We start from the raw sequence: 17,642 nt of genomic DNA on the forward strand, positions 1-17,642 counted from the left end.
CTTTCAGATCAAGTATTAACCATATCTTCCATGTGGGTCCAAAGCCCAATTTTTGCAAGGCTTTTTAGAAACAACCCCATTTTTACAAATTTCTTCGAGAAAGTGACAGTGTGTGAGCTCATTTCTTCAAAACCCTAGATGCATTCCCAATTAGTTTTCTCAAATTTACTCCGCATTTAGCCCCAAATACAAAAATACTTATATCTTTTATTCAATTAAGAAATTTATATCATTACACATACATAGGGGGTGTTTGGGATTTGCTTATTTAACTCAATAAATTCGTTCTTATAAAAGTGTTTGTTTATTAGCTTATGTGGTGACAAAGAGTTTCTAAAAAAAATGTTTGGATTAGGTTTTGACTTTTGAAAAACTAACAAGTCAATCACTTGGGATATGACTGCAAAGAACCTGAGATCTCAGTTGGGATTGTCATATCGAGACATGAAACTAGTAACATGAAGAATAAAGAAGGATAACAAGACATGAAGAAATAGAAACTGTGTAAAATCCAACAACTGAAGTTTATATCCAAAACAAGAAATCAAAATATATAACATAATATTTCTCAAAATATGACAACTCTTAAACAACAACAACTGTTATCAAACCTGCAAATGCTTAATGGCAGTATGAACGTCCTTATCTCCTCTACCACTGCAGTTAAGGACAAGCTTGGTGCCATTAGGTAAAGTAGGGCACAGTTTCTCTAGATAAGCCAATGCATGAGATGTCTCTAGAGCCGGAATTATTCCCTCTAATCTTGAAAGTCTCTTAAAAGCTGCACACAAACAATTAATAAAATTAAGCAAGTAATTTTAACCTTTTTTGTCCTTTAACGATTCCACTTTTTAACCATTTTAGTCTCTGTGCCGTTTAAATGACCATTTTCATCTTCTTCCTGTTGTTCATGTTCATGAACCCCAAATTGTTACGCGATGAACAAAGGTAACAAGAAAAGGTTCATTTTACATGAAAGATAAAAGGAAAAGGGCAAGGGCAAGTAGGTCATTTTACATGGACATAGGTGTTAACTTAAACGACCCAAGAACAAAAAGGGATACAAATGCATCTTTTACGGATCGCAAAGGACCCAATCCATAACTTTTGACAAACCACAGGGTCGAAATTTGTAATTCACCCAAAATAAAATATGTACCTTCCAACGCTTCCTCGTCAGTGATGCTATAATATTCAGCCCGCCCTAAGTCTTTCAGAAAGCTGTGCTCGGGTCCCACTCCCGGGTAGTCCAGCCTACAATAAGCCATAATAATGATTTGAGATTAAGGAAAACAAAACGGTCACAGCTTTTTAGCCCTAAAAAAACCAAACCTGTTTGAATTTTCCGGTTGAATAAAAAGGTAAAAATAGTAATTGGATGCGTGTACTTATTATATTCAAAATCCATGAAGATATTTGTTGAATTTTGCAATAATATATATAACAGCAAAAGACATTCTAGGAATTTATATATGATAATGCAACTAACTAATGGAGTGCGATAAAAACTTTAGATAACTACACAAGGAACGTATGCATTATAAAACAAGGTCTAAATGCGAGAAAAAACAATATACTTTCCTTTATTTGTGTATTATATCATCCTACTTTTATTTCTTTATGTTATAGCAATATATTTACAACTTTTTTTTTTTTCGTATTAAGTTGTAATTTGAAATATCTACCCATTAGCATTGTATCTACAACTTTTTTTTTCTTATTAAGGCATTATACTTTGAAATATCTACCCATTAAAGCATTGCACTATCAATATTGTTACTGATTTACACATTATACCGACCAATTATAGCAGTTAAAAATGCTTTCTAATTCTACTTACCCTGCACTAATGGAATGAGGCTCAATGATTTGACCATCATCATCTTGTAACAAGTAACTCATAGCTCCATGAAGCACCCCAACCTCTCCTTTTGTTAAAGTGGCTGCATGTTTTCCACTATCAAGCCCAAAACCTGCAGCCTCCACTCCAATCAATCTGACATCTTTATCTTCAACAAACTCATGAAACAGGCCCATGGCATTTGATCCACCACCAACACATGCAACTAAAACATCTGGTTTTCCACCCCATTTTTCCATTGCTTGTTTTCGTGTTTCTTTACCAATTACTGCATGGAATTCACGCACCATCATAGGGTAAGGATGTGGGCCCGCAACTGAACCTAAGATGTAGTGAGTTGTTTCCACATTGGTTACCCAATCCCGTATGGCCTCTGATGTGGCATCTTTTAGTGTGGCTGTCCCTGAATGAACAGGTCTTACCTAAATGATGTAGTAATTATAGGAAATGATCAAATGAGAAAGTTGTTAGAAGGTATGAAATGTAAAGAAATTGTGAAAAGTAACAAAATGGTGTGAATCCTATTAATGTTGGAACAGAATGATCCATTCCATATTTCCATCATACCAAATACTACATTAATGTTGCATTTATAAATCTCAAAGTTGACAATAAATAAAAGGGAAAGTTGAAAACTTAACAAACCTCAGCTCCAAGCAGCTTCATTCTAAAGACATTAAGAGCTTGTCTTTCCATATCCTGAGCACCCATATAAATAATACACTGCAAACCAAATCTTGCACATACAGTTGCAGTTGCCACTCCATGTTGCCCAGCACCCGTTTCAGCAATAATTCTCTCTTTCCCTAATTTTTTGGCCAACAAAGCTTGAGCAACCGCATTATTGATCTTATGTGCACCAGTGTGGTTAAGATCTTCCCTTTTAAGATAAATCTCTGGCCCTTCACCATTGGGTCGTTTATAATGCTCTGTAAGTCTTTCTGCAAAATATAATGGGCTTTCCCTACCAACATAGTCCTTCAATATTCCAGCTAATTCCTTCTGCACTCGCATAGTTTATTACATAAGTTAGCAATTCCTCCATAAATTGAACCAGAAAGAGGGGTTTTTGTAGTAATACTGCATGGATTTTTTATAATGATTACTAGTCACAATGTTGCATATTTAGTCTAAACAACATTTTGTTGCATGAAATGAGAAAACAGTGAAACCACGTTTAACTCTTTATACTTATTTGCCAAATTTTTTAACACCATAGCATGCAAATCTTTAAACACACAAGTTTAGTTGTAGATATTTATCGAAGAATTGTTTAATTCTGACTATACAATAGGGCATCTTTTGTACAATTACTATAAAGAAGCAAAAAAAAATTACAAAGATGTTTCAATTGGTAAAACAATGCATAAGTACACAATCTTATCACTTTCAAACATAGAAATGCACATCCAAATAACGCTTGGTATATCAATCGGCAAGTGGTCCTGTAAAATTGTGGCATTCATAGAAACGGGATGAAGTAACTCGCAATCAATACCTGGAATTCATGATCGGTAGCTAAGGCTTTAAAAGCTGATTCAAGCTCGGAGAGAGCGAACATTAGGGTTTCAGGAACATATTTCCCACCATACTTACCAAAACGGCCGAGCGAATCGGGGCGCTGAAGAACCGACAACTCATCCTGAACCACCGCTTTCTCCAGCTCCATTTGACCGGTGGGTTGTTTAGCAAGGACACAAGAAACGGCAAACGATTTGGGCGAGCAGGACCCAAATTTGTTTAACCGAAGGGATAGTTGTGAGGGGTATGGATTGAGAAACGCCGAAGAGGACGAGCTGGAGAGGGCGGCAGTGGCGGTGGTTCCGGGAGCTGGGGTTGTTAGTGAGAAAGCCATTATCGTCTTTGGAATTTATAAGGGTTTGTATTTGTGAGCTCTTGTGGTGTGGGAAACTGATAAAAGCTATGGTGTTGTTCACTGATACGGGAACGGGATAGATTCGAATCGAGTGAAAATATTATAGAAAAGGAAAACACGAACAATCATGTATGTCGGCCCAAATAGGACCCAAAATATCGAAACACGACATTCAACACATCCTAAGCCACAACAAAGACAAAATTGCAACAAAATTGCAAAAATGGTTTTTGTGGTCGGCAAATTTATGTGTATTTGGTCGAAAATAAAATGTTGGTGTACCACTAGTCCAAAATTGGATATTTCTATTGGTTTTGGTCCCTATAGTAGGTATTTTTGTATGTTTTTGGTCCATACCCAACTTGAAATTGGTTTTGGTCCCTGTAATAGGCACTTTTGTATGTTTTTGGTCCATACCCAACTTGAAATGACGAATTTGCCCTTCAATAATTATTTATTAATTTCTTTTTAATTATTCTCTATATATTTAATTAGAAAACCAAAAAATACAAATTATACCATGCCCATCCCTCCTCCTTCTAACCTACCAACCGATATTTACTCAATGCCTCTCTTTCTCTATCTTTATCTTTGTCGGACCACCAACATCATAGGACCACCGTTGCCGCCTGCCGGACACCACCACCTATTGGACACCACCTGCCCACCCACATTTACGTCATCAGCGTTACCCTTCGTCTCCAAAAACCACCATCGACAACATTCTTCTTCCTTCGTCAGTGGTTCCGATCTACAAAAATGATGAATGGTTTCAGAAACCACTACCACCGACGCCATTCTTTTTCATTCGTGGGTGTCATTGTTATTTTGGTAAGCCCTCCACAATCCCCATCGACATTCCTTTCACCTTCATGTACTTCTAGTCTCGGCCACAAATCGTTCACCACCACTCATCGATACTTTCAACCGGGATTGGGGTTGAGAAGGAGATGCAGGTTTTGATCAACACATGAAAAATGAGGAAAAAGATGATGAAGGTTTCAATTTCTAAGGATCTAGGTTTAAAATTCTCCGTCGTCGGAAACCTACATCTGGATCTAAAGTATACACCGGAGTTTGAATTTATGTCTTGACCCGGTTTGTTATCCTATTCTACAACCAATCTCCCACTACCGAAAGCTTGATGTGTCACACCCCCAAACCGGAACGGCGGAAGCGTTCGGGGGTGGATGACCTCATGCGTAGTATCACAACAATTGTGTAACATCCCGAAATTCAGGTACAACTATTTAGCCCTTCTTTTATTCAAAGTGTCAAGTTAAGCCCTTAAGAGGAATTGGTAGCAAATGAGTACGCTGGGCGTACTCAAGAGTACGCTGCGCGTACTCATGCGCTTATTTTGGACGCGGACTCGCCTGAGTACGCTGGGCGTACTCAGGGTTACGCTGGGCGTAATGTGTCCAGGTGCAAACCCTAATTTCTGACTTGTGCCCTATATATTGGATGCTAAGGCTCATTTCTCAGCCTCCATAGCAGTGAGTAAAACCCTAAGAGAGAACTTTTCATCGTTCTTAGTGAGTGTGTGTGATTTTGGAGCTAAAAGTGCCTTGGTGTGCTAGTGAAGAAGAAGGAGAGGAGTTTGTGGAGACTAGAGTTTGAAGTGCAAGTTTGGATCTGAGATCTACAGAGGAAGGAGCTGCATTTGGAGGTTTAAAGTTCAAAACTTTCCTCTTCATTTGGTTTGTTGCTTCATGGACCATTTTAGGGTTAAAAGTCCCAAAGGTGGAGACTTTATGAGCGTAATGTGCTCCATGGACCTAGATCTGTCCCATTTCAGTGGTATTTGTGTTATAGATCCATAAAGTTCCCATCTTGGTCGTGGATATGAGATCATGCTTGAGTATTGGGCTTTCTAGTGTTAGGAAATGGTATATTTTGGGTGTTAGTGACTTGTTCAGCCATGCAAAGGCTTAAAGTCATCGACTTTATGGATTAAGAGGCTTAAAAATGGTCAGATCTAAAAGCTGGACGTGAGTCTTAACTGTTTAAGACCTCAAGAGCTAAGGGACTGAAACTGGGATTTACGCCGGGCGTAATCCCAATACGCGCGGCGTACGGGGTGGCGTTCCCCGATTCTGAGAGACTGCCGGGTACGCCCAGCGTACACATCTGGTACACGCAGCGTAACCCGGAGGGTTGACTTTTGGTTGACTTTTAGGGTTTGGTCTATAGTGGGGCCTTTGAGTTATGAGAGGGGTAAAATGGTCTTTTACCCTTCTGAGAGTACTAAGAGGAGGAATAGTCTAGCCTTGAGAGATGTATTGATTGAGAGTATTTATTTTACATGATTAGGCGGAGGCTAGACCTGATTTTACAGAGTTCGAGCTTTACCGAGTTACCCGAGGTGAGTCTTCTCACTATACTTTACCTAGAGTGGTAATTAGAGCTATGAGACAGAGTATGTTGTATGCTTTTGCATGATGTGATTTCTATGTGTTATATGCTATGTATGTTACAGAGTTTTCAGAGTTAGGACTGGAAGGTCCACAGAGTTAGGGCCAGAGGGCCCACAGAGTTAGGGCTAGAGGGCCCACAGAGTTATGGGACTGGAGGGTCCCACAGAGACACCTTGACCAGAGGGTCATCAGAGTTATAGCCTTGAGTGGCTAATATGTGTTGTGTGTGGTATTTTGGGGAACTCACTAAGCATTTATGCTTACAGTGTTGTGTTATGTGTCTCAGGTACCAGCGAGGATCGCGGGAAGGCGCCGGCTTGATCAGTACACACACGGGGAGATTTTTATTATGATCTTGGGATATGATGTTATGATTGACTATGTGATCCAATGGTGTTTTTATAACGATTATGAATGAAAATGTGTTTTATAAAATGTGAAAAATTGTTTTGAAAATTTGGGTGTTACAAGTTGGTATCAGAGCCTTGGTTTGAGGGATTCGGATTCATCTTCGGGCGTATCTGAACTCAAACTGAGGATTTGAGAGAAATTTTGATGACTAAAAACTTTTTTAAAGAGTAAAAAGAGTTTTGAGACAAACAGAGCAGAGCCGTGTGTACGATCAGTCAGCGCCCGAACGGTGATTTCCCAAAATACTCTTGTAATTAGTGTTATGAGATATATTATGTTATGATATTGATGAGTTATGCTATGCATGCTAGAGTAGACTAGGTATTCTTATTAGGACTAGAGTGGCCTGATATGTGATGCCTTAGTCTAGGAGTTTTGCTGCTAGGGATACTTGAGAGTGTTTAGATAGCAGCAAGGAGTTTATGAGAGAGCTGCTAGTGAGTAGCATATGGTTAAAGAGAGTAGAGTACTTGGGACTTGGGATCCAAGGAGGAGGACTTAGAGTGGATGCTGATGCGGTGTGGACGGTAGTATAGGGCCCGTACTACTGAAGACACCGGAGCAGTGCGCACCCTAAGTAAGAATCCATTGGGTACTAAGGAGCAAGTAGGGTGGAGTTATCGAGTGCGAGTATACTCGAGCGAGTCCCTGATATTTATTATGTTGTATTTTAGAGACATCATGGTTGGGACACGCCACCCACCAGAGAGCAGCGGTACTAGTGATGAGGAGATCCGTAGGATCATTCATGAGGAGGTGGCTGCGGCCATCAGGGCAGAGATACCAGAGATGTTCGGGTCTATCAAGACCACACTGATAGAGACATTTGACGGGAGATACGCTGCTCTTTTTGAGGCTGCGGCCACTGCAGCTATAGCTGCGACTAGGCCGCAGGGTGGTGATGCGTTGCTGTTTCGTGAGTTCAGCAACACAAAACCACCGGAGTTTGATGGGACCCAGGACCCGATTGCAGCGATGAGGTGGATATCAGACATTGAGGGGTGTTTCTTTACTTGCTCATCTCCAGAGCATTTGAGAGTCCGGTTCGCGTTGAACCAGCTTCGCTTGGGAGCGATGGACTGGTGGAAGTTTGTGACGGCGCACTATTCGCCTACTGAGCTTGTTGCAGTGACCTGGGAGAGGTTCACTGCTATGTTCCGAGAAGAGTATGTTCCCTAGGTGGAGAGGGAGCGTTTGGCCCAGGAGTTTTTGACCCTCAAGCAGGGTACATAGTCTGTTACAGTGATCACCAGGATGTTCCATGAGCGGGCGATGTTCTGCCTAGAGCACGTGTCCTCCGAGCAGGCACGTATGAGCCGATATCTGAGCATTTTGAAGAGGGATATACGAGAGTTCGTGGCGAACTCGACGTACCGGACATTTGCCGAGCTTCAGGCAAATGCCCGGAAGAGGGAGATAGAGCTGGAGACTCAGGCTAGGGAGGAGGCGGAGTCTCAGGGGAGGGATCGGCGACCGGCACAGTCTCAGCCGGCAGCCAAGCGGGCCAAGCCTGCCGATTCGAGATCAGGGAGCCAGAGGGGCCGCACTTGTGGCAAGTGCGGCAAGAGTCATGATGGAGTGTGCAGAGCAGGGTCTTGCTACAAATGTGGCAAGGAGGGGCATATGGCCAAGGATTGCCCCAAGGGGTTTGCAGTCTGTTTTCACTGCAACCAGACCGGACACCGGAAGGCCGAGTGTCCACAGTTACGAGGGTCAGCTCAGGGAGCTTCTCAGGGATCTGCTCTTGCTGTTGTTCGAGCTACATAGAGTCGGCCGGCGAAGGCTGAGGCACCGAAGGCTCGCGGGAGAGCCTTCCAGTTGACAACGGAGGAGGTCCGCGCAGCACCCGATGTGGTAGCTGGTACATTTCTTGTGTGTTCTGTACCTGCCTTGGTGTTATTTGACTCGGGTGCGAGTCGGTCTTTTGTGTCACTAGCGTTTAGTCAGCACATCAGTAACCAACGTGAGGCGTTGAGTCGACCTCTACGAGTTTCCATAGCTGACGAGCGAACGGTGTATGCTACTGATGTGATTCGAGGATGTGTACTCGAGATCTTCGGTGTCGAGTTTCCGATAGATCTGGTCCCGATTGCTATGGGGGACGTATGTGTCATAGTGGGCATGGATTGGTTGAGCCATTTCGGAGATGTGATAGACTGCGAGCTACAGTTGGTGACGATACGAGACCCCAGTGGGGGAGTACTTACGGTGTACGGCGAGGGTACCCGTTCTGGCTCAGCATTTTGTTCGGCCGCTAGAGCGAGGGAGAGTCTACAGCAGGGCTGTAGTGGGTTTGTGGCTTATGTGGTGGATACGAGAGTAGATGCAGAGAGACCGAGGTCGGTCGATGAGGTCCCGATAGTGCGTGAGTTCCCGGATGTTTTCCCCGAGGAGTTGCCGGGTGTGCCTCCCGAGAGGCAGGTAGAGTTCCGTATTGATTTGGTTCCAGGGGCAGCGCCTATCGCCAAGGCGCCCTATCGCCTTGCGCCACCAGAGATGCAGGAGTTATCCTCGCAGCTGCAGGAGCTGCTGGGGAAGGGGTTTATACGGCCGAGTAGCTCGCCGTGGGGAGCGCCGATCCTTTTTGTCAAGAAAAAGGATGGTTCACACCGGATGTGCATTGATTACCGGGAGCTGAACAAACTGACGGTCAAGAACCGTTACCCCTTACCGAGGATCGACGATTTATTCGATCAGTTGCATGGAGCGTCTTGGTTTTCCAAGATCGACTTGAGGTCTGGATATCATCAAATGAGAGTACGAGATGAGGATATCCAGAAGACAGCGTTCAGGACTCGTTACGGGCATTACGAGTTCGTGGTGATGCCTTTCGGGCTCACCAATGCACCGGCGGCGTTCATGGATCTCATGAACAGAGTATGCAGACCGATGTTGGACCGTTCGGTGATCGTGTTCATCGATGATATACTGGTGTATTCGAGATCCAGAGAGCAGCATGAGGAGCATTTGAGAGAGTTACTTGGAGTTTTGAGATCGGAGAGGCTTTATGCCAAATTCTCCAAGTGTGATTTCTGGTTACGAGAGGTCCAGTTCCTAGGGCACCTCGTTAACCAGAATGGGATATTGGTCGACCCGGCCAAGATTGAGGCGGTTATGAGTTGGGAGGTGCCGAGATCCCCCACCGAGATCAGGAGTTTCTTAGGGTTGGCTGGCTATTATCGGAGATTTATCAGGGATTTCTCCAAGATCGCCGTGCCACTTACCAGGTTGACCCGGAAGGGTGTTGCTTTTTCATGGGGACCAGAGCAGCAGGCCTCCTTCGAGACACTTCGCCAGAGACTATGCGAAGCCCCAGTGTTAGCCCTTCCGGAGGGGATGGAGGACTTTGTGGTGTATTGTGACGCATCGATATCGGGGCTGGGAGCGGTGCTGATGCAGAGAGGGCATGTGATAGCATACGCATCGAGGCAGCTGAAGCCTCACGAGACGAGGTATCCCACCCACGATCTGGAGTTGGGGGCTGTAGTGTTCGCCCTCAAGATCTGGCGTCACTATCTGTATGGGGTTCGGTGTACCATATACACGGACCACAAGAGCTTGAAGTACTTGATGGATCAACCCAACCTGAATATGCGCCAGAGGAGATGGTTGGACGTGGTAAAGGATTACGATTGTGAGATCCTGTACCACCCGGGCAAGGCTAACGTTGTAGCCGATGCCCTGAGTCGTAGGGCGGAGAGCGCCCCGATACGGGACGTTTGTATGAGATTGACAGTGATGACTCCAGTGTTGGACACCATCCGAGGGGCCCAGGCTGAGGCCGTGAGACCGGAGAACCGCAAGAGAGAGCGGGTTATCGGATATGTATCGGAGTTTGTTACCGATAGCAGAGGGCTTATGACCTTCCAGGGTCGGATCTGGGTGCCATTTGTGGGCGGGGTACGTACCATATTGATGGAGGAGGCACACCGATCGAGGTTTTCGATCCATCCCGGGGCCACTAAGATGTATTTGGACCTGAGAAGAGATTATTGGTGGCCCTGTATGAAGAGGGATGTAGCATGGGTTGTTGAGAGGTGCTTGACCTGTCGCAGGGTTAAGGCCGAGCACCAGAGGCCGCATGGTAAGTTGCAGCCGTTGGAGGTTCCCGAGTGGAATTGGGAACAGATTACCATGGATTTTATCACCAAATTGCCAAGGACTGCGAGGGGCGTCGATGCAATTTGGGTGATTGTGGACAGGTTGACAAAGAGCGCTCACTTCCTTGCTATCAGTGAGAGCTCCTCCGCTGAGAGGTTGGCAGAGTTGTACGTGAGGGAGGTGGTATCACGGCATGGAGTGCCGATCTCGATCGTCTCAGATCGAGATGTGCGTTTCACTTCCAGATTCTGGAAGAAGTTTCATGAGGAGCTGGGTACGAGGCTACATTTTAGTACCGCATACCACCCCCAGACAGATGGGCAGAGTGAGCGGACGATTCAGACGCTCGAGGACATGCTTCGGGCATGTGTGTTGGATTTCGGAGGGAGTTGGGACACATACTTGCCCTTGGCTGAGTTTTCCTATAACAACAGCCATCATTCGAGCATCGGTATGCCACCCTTTGAGCTGTTGTATGGGAGGAGGTGTCGGACTCCCATTTGCTGGGGTGAGGTCGGGCAGCGTGTGATGGGTAGTACAGAGATAGTGCTTCAAACGACAGAGCAGATACAGTAGGTCAGACAGAGGTTGCTGACAGCTCAGAGTCGCCAGAAGAGTTACGCGGATAGGCGACGATCCGAGCTTGAGTTCCAGGTGGGAGACTTCGTACTCCTAAAGGTGTCTCCTTGGAAGGGAGTAATCCGTTTCAGGAAGAGGGGCAAGCTGGGGCCCCGGTACATTGGTCCGTTTAGGGTGACCGCGAGGGTGGGCAGAGTAGCATATCGGTTGGAGCTACCTGCGGAGCTGAGCCAAATTCATGATACCTTCCACGTGTCTCAACTGAGGAAGTGTATTGCCGACGAGACAGCAGTGGTACCGCTGGAGGATATTCAGGTGGATGCAGGCCTGAATTATGCTGAGAGGCCAATCGGGATTATGGATCGGAAGATCAAGGTTCTGAGGAACAAGGAGGTGCCTCTGGTTCAAGTCCAGTGGCAACATCGGAGAGGGTCCGAGCTGACTTGGGAGCTAGAGTCAGAGATGCGGGAGCAGTGTCCGGAGTTGTTTGCAGCATGAGACTTCGAGGGCGAAGTCTGGTTCTAGTGGGGGAGAATTGTAACATCCCGAAATTCAGGTACAACTATTTAGCCCTTCTTTTATTCAAAGTGTCAAGTTAAGCCCTTAAGAGGAATTGGTAGCAAATGAGTACGCTGCGCGTACTCATGCACTTATTTTGGACGTGGACTCGCCTGAGTACGCTGGGCGTACTCAGGGTTACGCTGGGCGTAATGTGTCCAGGTGCAAACCCTAATTTCTGACTTGTGCCCTATATATTGGATGCTAAGGCTCATTTCTCAGCCTCCATAGCAGTGAGTAAAACCCTAAGAGAGAACTTTTCATCGTTCTTAGTGAGTGTGTGTGATTTTGGAGCTAAAAGTGCCTTGGTGTGCTAGTGAAGAAGAAGGAGAGGAGTTTGTGGAGACTAGAGTTTGAAGTGCAAGTTTGGATCTGAGATCTACAGAGGAAGGAGCTGCATTTGGAGGTTTAAAGTTCAAAACTTTCCTCTTCATTTGGTTTGTTGCTTCATGGACCATTTTAGGGTTAAAAGTCCCAAAGGTGGAGACTTTATGAGCGTAATGTGCTCCATGGACCTAGATCTGTCCCATTTCAGTGGTATTTGTGTTATAGATCCATAAAGTTCCCATCTTGGTCGTGGATATGAGATCATGCTTGAGTATTGGGCTTTCTAGTGTTAGGAAATGGTATATTTTGGGTGTTAGTGACTTGTTCAGCCATGCAAAGGCTTAAAGTCATCGACTTTATGGATTAAGAGGCTTAAAAATGGTCAGATCTAAAAGCTGGACGTGAGTCTTAACTGTTTAAGACCTCAAGAGCTAAGGGACTGAAACTGGGATTTACGCCGGGCGTAATCCCAATACGTGCGGCGTACGGGGTGGCGTTCCCCGATTCTGAGAGACTGCCGGGTACGCCCAGCGTACACATCTGGTACGCGCAGCGTAACCCGGAGGGTTGACTTTTGGTTGACTTTTAGGGTTTGGTCTATAGTGGGGCCTTTGAGTTATGAGAGGGGTAAAATGGTCTTTTACCCTTATGAGAGTACTAAGAGGAGGAATAGTCTAGCCTTGAGAGATGTATTGATTGAGAGTATTTATTTTACATGATTAGGCGGAGGCTAGACCTGATTTTACAGAGTTCGAGCTTTACCGAGTTACCCGAGGTGAGTCTTCTCACTATACTTTACCTAGAGTGGTAATTAGAGCTATGAGACAGAGTATGCTGTATGCTTTTGCATGATGTGATTTCTATGTGTTATATGCTATGTATGTTACAGAGTTTTCAGAGTTAGGACCGGAAGGTCCACAGAGTTAGGGCCAGAGGGCCCACAGAGTTAGGGCTAGAGGGCCCACAGAGTTGTGGGACTGGAGGGTCCCACAGAGACACCTTGACCAGAGGGTCATCAGAGTTATAGCCTTGAGTGGCTAATATGTGTTGTGTGTGGTATTTTGTGGAACTCACTAAGAATTTATGCTTACAGTGTTGTGTTATGTGTCTCAGGTACCAGCGAGGATCGCGGGAAGGCGCCGGCTTGATCAGTACACACACGGGGAGATTTTTATTATGATCTTGGGATATGATGTTATGATTGACTATGTGATCCAATGGTGTTTTTATAACGATTATGAATGAAAATGTGTTTTATAAAATGTGAAAAATTGTTTTGAAAATTTGGGTGTTACAAATTGCATCATAGTAATCATAGTAAACACAACCATTACATTGATTAGGTATAAAAGTAGTTACATCTGTTTGATTCGAAATCATATACATCAAAAGTATAACAAATGTAAAAGACGTGACTCTATACGCTCCGTCTTCTCCAGAAACTGCGGGAGGTACCTGTGTACTGATTTCCTGGGAATACAAGCAGTTTTGAAAGAGTATCAGCATTAAGCTGGCGAGTTCATAAGTATATTTTTTTAGTGAAAATCTGTCGTTGAATCCTGTAAAAATATTTATATGTTTTCCAAGAAAATTCAATATTTTCTAACATATATGTTTGATACTGTGTTCTGTATCAATGTATGATGTATTAGTTCGCATGTCTGGTTATCATCAACTATATTGTATAACATTGTTTTGAATGAAAGACCCTTTGTATGAAAACCTTGGCTATCACCAGTAATGTGTAGAGTGTTTTGTTTGAAAACCCTGGCTACCACCAGTATGTATAGTATGTTCTGTTTGAAAACCCTGGCTACCACCAGTATGTATAGTATGTTCTGTTTGAAAACCCTGGCTACCTCCAGTATGTATAGTAGTTTCATTACTTAAAATAAAACTAGTGAAGAATGAAATCCCGTAAACAAATGGTTAGTTTATACTATTGTGAGCCGTATAACCATGCTTGATATGACCTAGTGACCTTTACGATGTTCTTCAAGTGTCGGTTAAATGACATTTGTCACCCCAGACATGCCTGCCTAACTGTAGCTAGCAGTTCATGTGTGGGATTGTCAGTCCCGAATAGATCTATTCACAAATCTCACGCTCTCCCTCCAGGAGACTCTGGTTATATTATGATAGGATTTAACATGTACCCCGAAGGGTACATTTGAAGTGTTGTCTCACAATCCTGTATTAACTAGTTTTACGTGTGGTTCTGTATGGTTCTTTCGTATTTGAATCCGTGTGTATACTTTAAAGAGTAATAATTATACTTAAATAATTATCTAATGTTGTACTCTTGGAGTCCGAATGTATTTCATAAACTAAATCTGTCATAGTTTATATGTTTTGCAATGTGTAACTCTGAATTCTTGAAACTGTGTATTGAAAACCCCAAGCTATACCTATTATAGTTTGCATGTACGTTTCATGTCTGGTTCGTGTGTTGATCTGAAAACTATGAAATTATGGTTGTATATTGAAAACGCCCCTTATACTCAGTGTGTTACAAAAGGGATAAAATATCTAAATATTTTATAAAACATGAAAATCCTTTGGTTGTATCAATTGCATAAGTTTTGAAATTCTTTTGTATAAGTTCACAAAATCATTTGTGTCTGGCTTGTATTCCCCCCTGAAAATCTTAAAAATAGTAAAAGCATAGGGGTATGAACTCACTGTTAGTTGTGTGCAAGCGTCGAATCAATGAACTGAAAATGAAGACCCTCGAGTTGTTGTATGTGGCACTTAACAGAATCCTAATAATAATTAAATGCATATATGTATCTAAATTAGCGATTTCGTTAGATAATGTGTTAGAAAAACACTTTCTTTCTGTTGAGAAATGTTACCGGGACTTGATTGAATCGAGGAAAATGGGTTTTCAGTCTAATTCACTGCTTATGGAGAGTTTGCGGCCGTGAAGGGGGTTTACGGCCATGAACAGCCTCTTGAAGGGTTTACGGCCTTTGAAGATTCGATGAGTGTACGACCGTAAACAGGTTTATGGCCTTTGAAGATTTGAAGATATGAAGTGTGTACGGCCGTAAACTCAAGAACAAGGATGTTGGATTCGATGAAAACGTGTTTTAGATGCTCCTAAACAACCTCCAAAAGTGTTTCTTGATGATTTTTCGGGAGAAATGAGGGTGTTTTTGGGGTTTACGGTCAAGAGATAGAGAGAGAATGAGAGAGTTTTCGGCCAGAAAAAGTGCAAATGAGGGGTAGGGACTCGTATTTATAAGGGGTTTTCATGGTCGGTGGTGGGGTCCACCCGACGTTGGCCGTAAACGAGTGTACGGTCGTACACGGGTTTACGGCCGTAAACTCACTTAGGCCGAAAACTGTTTGGTTTTTCAAGAGGGTTCGGGTTTTTTGCGCGATTTTGGTTCCAACTCGTATAAAAATTTAATTATATAAAACTAGATGATTTTCTAAACCAAGAAGTTTGACGGGAACTTAATAAAAATTCAAATTTTATTAACGAAAATCGGTTAATGGAAACGGAAAAAGGTTCGGGTTGTCACATGATGTCCGGTAGCCGATTAGATTTGGGTTTAAACTCCCCTGCTGTCTCTGCTGACACAATTCGTCACTCCTTTCCCGATGTACAAATATATCGGTGGCTTTTGAAGGTTTCAGGCGGTATTTAGCGGCGATCAGTACAGAATGATGGTGGCATTCAGGGTGTTATCGGGGGGGGGGGGGGGGGGGTGAGAGAGAGAGAGAGATGTGTTTATCTGTGTGTAAGAAAGAGTGAACGGGAATGGGCTAGAGGTCTGAACAGGAAGGGAAAACGAGTATGGTGGGTTTTTTTATATTTTGAATAAAAATAGATAATAAAAAAGTGGAAAAACAAATTATAAGGGCATAATGGACTTTTTTAGTAGATAGGGACTAAAAACAATAGAAATATCCAATTTTGGACAAGTGGTACACCAACATTTCGTTTTGGACCAAAAACACATAAATTTGCCAACCACAATGATCATTTCTGCAATTTTGTCCACAACAAAATAGATAGATGCAATTAAATAAATTAAAGGAGTGGTAACGATTTATATTTTGTAGGGTTCATTAATATTATATTTTTGATGGGGTAAACTATAAAAATAAAAGTAGGGACAAAATTGTTATTTTAGAAACATTTGATAGATCAGGTTTGATGGTAACAACTTTGGTGAGTAGGAGTGTGGAGTCAAAATTTTAAAATAAAAAAGGGCTTCCATCTATATTTATCTTTTGCAAAAGTCTATTGATTTCTAATCGAATTAACAACTCTAAGTTAAAAACAATAATATTAGCAAGTTAATAATTAAGTCATAGATGAGAATGAATATATATAATCAACGACTAAAAACTAATAAAAATAATCATCTTAGAATGATTGATAAAATATTTAAATTACAAGCCTAATTTCTACTGTCTCTAATCTACTAAAAAGATAAATAAATTGGTTACATTTTATTGTTATACAAACTCAAAGCTATGACTTCTTGGTTCTACATTTACAAAAATAAAATATGACATATGGTTGATTGCATATATTACATATGAAAAGGAAAAGATATATATATATATATATATATATATATATATATATATATATATATATATATATATATATATATATATATATATATATATATTAGTATACTGTGGTTGTTATGTCATTCGGGGAAGTTGTTTACAAATTCCCAATATCCTTTGACTTTGAGTATTTCTTTTTGCAGTAAAAGTCTACATATAAACATAGTCAAATTGTGCTTTTTCTTGAACCAAAGTATTACAATTGTGCTTTTTCTTGAACCAAAGTATTACAACTTTTTTATAGAATCGGATATATGATTATGATTTAAGACTTTAAATTTCAAATTTACTGGAATAGATATGTAGAATCCTTGAATCTTTCTACAATATAATCGGTGGGATGGATGTACATCTAGTCAACATGAGACTCCAACAAACGATAACTGCCTTGTAGGCAAGTTGCTAATAGAAAAAGCTTTTTGTTTGGTCAAAAACGGTAAGCGGCATCAAGGAATGTCTACTTGTGGTTTTGCGAATTACTTTCATTAAGAATTTCTTTTAATTATGTGACAAGATCAAATTTTGTAGATTTTTAAAGGAAATGTTTGTTGGGGGTATCAATTTTAACATGTTGACTTACAATTGTGTAAAAATGCATGACCCATGGACCCTTAGACAACCGATCTTTTCATTCAATTAACTTTCTATCACGAAAAAAATAATCATTCAATGTCTAAACCCCTATGCAAAGAAATTGGTGTATGATGTATACACCCTCATTTGGTTTTGTTGTCTATATTGTTATTCTGTTAAAGATTTTTGTATGATTACACATTAATATTTACTCAAGTCATATAAGAACGGGTTAAGGGTAACAGAAGTTATTGGCAGCCTCTACGTATAACTAATTATGTGACAAAGCAGTGGGACTAAAGAAAAAGGAGATAAGTGGGGCAAAGGTAAACAAGTATATCCTAAC

At 42.2% G+C, this 17,642-nt stretch overlaps 1 protein-coding gene across 1 annotated transcript; it reads right to left on the reverse strand.

The window, feature by feature from the left end:
• Window positions 1–486: 486 nt before the first annotated feature.
• On the reverse strand, window positions 487–3,834 carry LOC145124319 (tryptophan synthase beta chain 1). Its single transcript, XM_079059609.1, has 5 exons — window positions 3,360–3,834; window positions 2,507–2,863; window positions 1,841–2,283; window positions 1,160–1,254; window positions 487–781 (listed from the first exon to the last, which is right to left on the reverse strand). The coding sequence occupies exons 1-5, from the start codon at window positions 3,714–3,716 to the stop codon at window positions 606–608; spliced, it is 1,428 nt and encodes a 475-aa protein (XP_078915735.1). The 5' UTR covers window positions 3,717–3,834; the 3' UTR covers window positions 487–605.
• Window positions 3,835–17,642: the final 13,808 nt, after the last annotated feature.

This window comes from Lactuca virosa, chromosome 7 (assembly GCF_052849685.1).
Source record: "Lactuca virosa cultivar CGN04683 chromosome 7, Lactuca_virosa_CGN04683_v6, whole genome shotgun sequence".
NCBI lineage: Eukaryota > Viridiplantae > Streptophyta > Magnoliopsida > Asterales > Asteraceae > Lactuca > Lactuca virosa.